At 42.1% G+C, this 4,361-nt stretch overlaps 1 protein-coding gene across 1 annotated transcript in view; it reads left to right on the top strand.

The window, feature by feature from the left end:
• Amer2 (APC membrane recruitment protein 2) overlaps window positions 1-1,559 on the top strand; it is a 2,484-nt gene extending 925 nt beyond the window's left edge. Inside the window, exon 3 of the mRNA XM_010607498.2 lies at window positions 6-1,559. Coding sequence (XP_010605800.1) covers window positions 6-1,076 — 1,071 coding nt within the window. The 3' untranslated portion in view covers window positions 1,077-1,559. The remainder of the gene's footprint in view (window positions 1-5) is intronic.
• The last annotated feature ends 2,802 nt before the right edge of the window (window positions 1,560-4,361 follow it).

Genomic DNA, 4,361 nt, shown 5'->3' with positions numbered 1-4,361 from the left:
GCGAGGCGCACGCTGTGGTGGCCGAGGACGCTTCCAGGACAGGTGACGTTACGCGAAAGACCGTCCCCCTGGTCGACTCCGAGGGCGGCAGCGGCCGGGCTTCCGCCGTCCCCGACCCTTCCTCTGTCGATCCACCCTCAGACCCGTCGGCCGATCGTATTTGTTTGATGTTTTCTGACGTGACTTCACTGAAAAGCTTTGACTCTCTTACAGGCTGCGGAGATATTATTGCAGACCCCGAGGAAGAGGCAGGTCCCAGCTGTGACAAGCATGCCCCCGGGCCAGGCAAGTCAGCACAGTCTAAAAAGACCCCCGGAGGCGTGGTGGCTTACCAAGGAGGAGGGGAGGAGATGGCCAGCCCGGATGGGGTGGACGACACCTATCTCCAGGAATTCTGGGACATGCTGTCCCAGACGGAGGACCAAGAGCAAGGGCCCCAAGAGGCGGCGGCAAAGGCGGCCATGGTCCAGGAAACGAAGGTGCTGCCGGAGACCTCCCAAGACCCCCGATGTGTGGAGGTGGCCAAGGACGTGTCCTCGGTTAAGCGCAGGAGGCTCAGCAGGGTCCCTACCGAGCTGCAACCGAAGGAGCAGCCCAAGCACTCGGAGAAGGAGCCTCAAGAAGGCGTCCCCAACAGTGATGAGGGCTACTGGGACTCCACCACGCCTGGCCCAGAGGAAGACAGCGGGAAGAAGGCGGGCATCCCCCGGGACAGCGACAGCGGCGACGCGCTCTACGACCTTTACACGGACCCGGATGCTAGCCCTGTCGTCCCTCCTGCCAGCGAGGAGCCGGCCTCCTCGTCCCGGTTGAAGCCGGTATCTCCAGGCACCATCACCTGTCCACTGCGAACGCCAAGCAGCTTACTGAAGGACTCCAAGATCCCTATTAGCATCAAGCATCTCTCCAACCTTCCAGCCAGCCACCCCGTGGTGCACCAGCAACCAGCCAAGAGTGAGTTGCGCAGAACAAAAATCCCAGTCTCCAAGGTGCTGGTCCGCAGGGTCAGTAACCGGGGCTTGGCTGGTACCACCCTCCGGGCAGCAGCATTGCATGACAGTGCCAAAAAATTGTGAGGTCTCCAGGCCAAGGTGGATGGGTGGCACGCCCCAGGAATACAGCTTTTCCTGGAAACCACTGACGGAAGTTTGCTTCTCCTAAAGAAAGTGATTTAGGACCACCCCTGCTCCTAAACCTGGACCTCGGAGGTCTTTGGGCTGGGAACAGGGACAGGATACACGTGTCAGAGAGGGGGATGAGCCACCTGGAATTCTCCTCTCAAGATAAGTCCCTGAGAATTATTTTTGAGCACTTTTTTTCCTCTTTTTACCTTTTTAAAAATCTTTTTTCTTTATTTTTCCTTTAATGCACTGAACACTTGGAAGTCACCTTCACTTGCCTTTGCAGAAAACAAGACAACCAAACCTAAGTAAGAGTCATGCCAGGGTACTAGGCTGTGCTAGAGTCAGAGGGCCTGGAGAGATCACTGCAGACTGGAGGAAGAACCCTTCCCTTCCTTCCCTTCCTTCCTTTTTCTTTCCAGGAAAAAAAAAAAAAAAGACCCTTTGTTGTATCACTGTGTGGAAACCACCTACAAAGCTGAAAGAGGCAGGTAGAAACCCAATGAGGGCATCATGGGTTGGCAGAAAAGTTCCCTAATTTCAGTTGTTATGTATGCAAATAGGTAAAGGTTTACTCCTAGGAAAATAGCGGAGTATTTTAGTTTCACTGACTGAGATCTTTTGGGGAGAAATAAAAGGTTGGCAGAATAGATTTTCTGTTTTTTGTTTGTTTGTTTTTGATCCCCCAACCCCATCCAGTGCAGAAATCAGGATCAGGGGATGATTTCACTAAATGCCAATAGATACAATATTTTAGCATTTATAAACTGTAACCTTCTCATGTGTAGATAATACATATTTTACAGTTTATCCCACTGTTAACATTTTATACTCTGTCAATAACCTAGAATTTAAAATCTGGTCTTATAGCTAGATATGATGACAGTCCCCAAACCGTCAAGGTTCATTTATGTGCTATAACCTGAAGCAATGCTAGTTTTGGTTCTGGTTTATATGAAGTCCCTAGTTCTTAAAAAAAAAAAAAAAAAACTATTGTGTGGCTGTCCCAGAAGAATGGTTAAGGCAGTTCTGGTTAAGATTCAGTTTCTTACCCTAAACCATGGTTTTCAGAATCTTGGTTACAAGATTGTGAATCCAACCATTCTTCAGTGGTCCAATATGAGGAGCACATAGTGAAAAGCAATAGAAAAACACAGTTTTTCCTGTCATTTAAATTTTGCTTCATGGACTTATGGCTGAGATGTGTGTTCAGAATATATTGACAAGCTTATGTATCATGAATGCACTATACTAAGGTTTTTTAAAGAAGTGGTTTCAATTATATGTACCTTTCTAATATTTCAGCTGAAACTTTCATTTCAGAAAGAGTTATTACATATCTTGGTAGTTTGAATGCCTAAAGTGAAGCAGTTCCTCAAATGTTATTAGTATCTAAAGATTAAATTAATATCCTTTTTGAAATGCACCCTAGTGTATCTGATCAAAAGGCCAGAGCTCCTACTTGGAGGTAATTTGTCATAGCAGGAAGATCACACATACTCCAGTGATACCAAACATACATAAATGACATAAACACTTGGGTGCCTCTCGTTTCCCAGAGAGATTACTAAATAATGAACTGCTGTTTTGTTTTTTAGCTTATTTTTTGTTTTGTAAAGGCAAGTAAAAAAAATGCAAACCTATTTTAATAATATGAAGAGAGTAACAAAATAAATGGGCATCACGGGGAAACAAATTTGAGCCAGTAACATAAAGCAGTTTGTTCTTCCTTCTAAGTTTGCAATGATTCAATTAGAAGAGGAGGTATAGGTTTGCTGAATTTTTTTATGAGTCAATTTAATGGTTTTTATTACATTGTCTCAGATCTTTAATGTTATTTCAAATAGTTAATTTCCTGTCTATACAGGAGGCCCTACTGCAGACATAGCCTTCATCATTCTGAACACACTACTAGAAATTCATTCAAGCATCTCACACGTGCTCATGTTCTCAATTGGATACAAACTAACAAACAAAAACCATCTAGAATTATTTAGATTTAGAAATACTTTGAAAATTATTTCTGCTTTTGACAAAGAAATTTGAATTTGATAGTACAATTCAGACTCAAACTACAGCACATTAGAGAGAACATAAATTTTATTTCTAGCTGTACAACAAAGGATTCTTCTCGTGTATTTTCCTGCACAGATTGCATTCTTCACTGCATGACTCCATTGCTGAGTTTATATTTGTTCATTTGTCCAACCTGAACAACTGAACACCTGAACAACTGATGTTAATATTATCTTAGTAAAGGCAATCTATTTCTAAAGCACTGGGAGAAACTATTTTTGCTTTCATAATTTGGGCACTTATTTCTGCATTTATACTACTTTGTAGTCTTCTCTTTGCAAGTAAGGGAAACTATTAGTAAAGTTTAATTTCTTCTGTCAGTTAAGTAATCATGAAAGATTTAAAATTTGTTTTCTTTCTTTTTTCCACATTTTAATGATTTTCCAAATGTCTCTAAGAATTGCACCCACACCAGTCAAATGAAGGATTCAGGCAATACATTAAATGGCCTCCTCACTTGGTGGGATCTCACTGCAGTGGTGGGAAGAGTGACTGGTGGTCAAGTTTTTCTAACCAGAAAAAAAAAACGTGTAGTTGCCGTCATCTACTAAGAGCTACTTTGTCTCATTTGTGTTTATGGAGATGGCTTCTAGAATTTGCTTTGATGTGCATGCCGGTTTTTATTAATGCACTCTCTAATAACCTTAGGAGGATCATACGCGGGCCTGTAATTGCTGACTGTTTAACTGAAGGGTTATGTATGTATTCCTCATATGTGTGAATCTGAAATACTTGGTGGATTAATGCCCTCTGGCTAAAGAGCTGGCCAGATCACAGGGGGAAAAACCAGTCAATTGTTGGATTGGAAGTTATTAGTTTAATACTTCTCCACAAAGACAGCCTGACTTTAACATCTGCATTACACATATGTGCTTCTTGAAACATCTTTTGATGATGGTGCTTTTATTCTTCATTAGCACCAAGTGGGAGAAATTTTATTTATTATAACATTTTAAACAATCGCAAGAGGACATAAACTTTCATCATTTCACTTAATAAAAACAATAGAATATCGAACATTAAGGACTTTCTTTAGATACATTTTTCTCAAATTATCTGCCTATTTAAATACAAAGTGCTTAATCTAAGAAGGTAATGAACTGCCAGATTAAAGGTTTTATCATTAGTTGTTAGATATCTAAAGGAATATGAAGATAGCCTTTT

Source organism: Fukomys damarensis, unplaced genomic scaffold (genome assembly GCF_012274545.1).
Source record: "Fukomys damarensis isolate Sample0158 unplaced genomic scaffold, DMR_v1.0_HiC HiC_scaffold_38, whole genome shotgun sequence".
Lineage (NCBI taxonomy): Eukaryota > Metazoa > Chordata > Mammalia > Rodentia > Bathyergidae > Fukomys > Fukomys damarensis.
The sequence above is the reverse complement of the archived record's forward strand: the minus strand, read 5'-3'. Positions and strand labels throughout refer to the sequence as shown.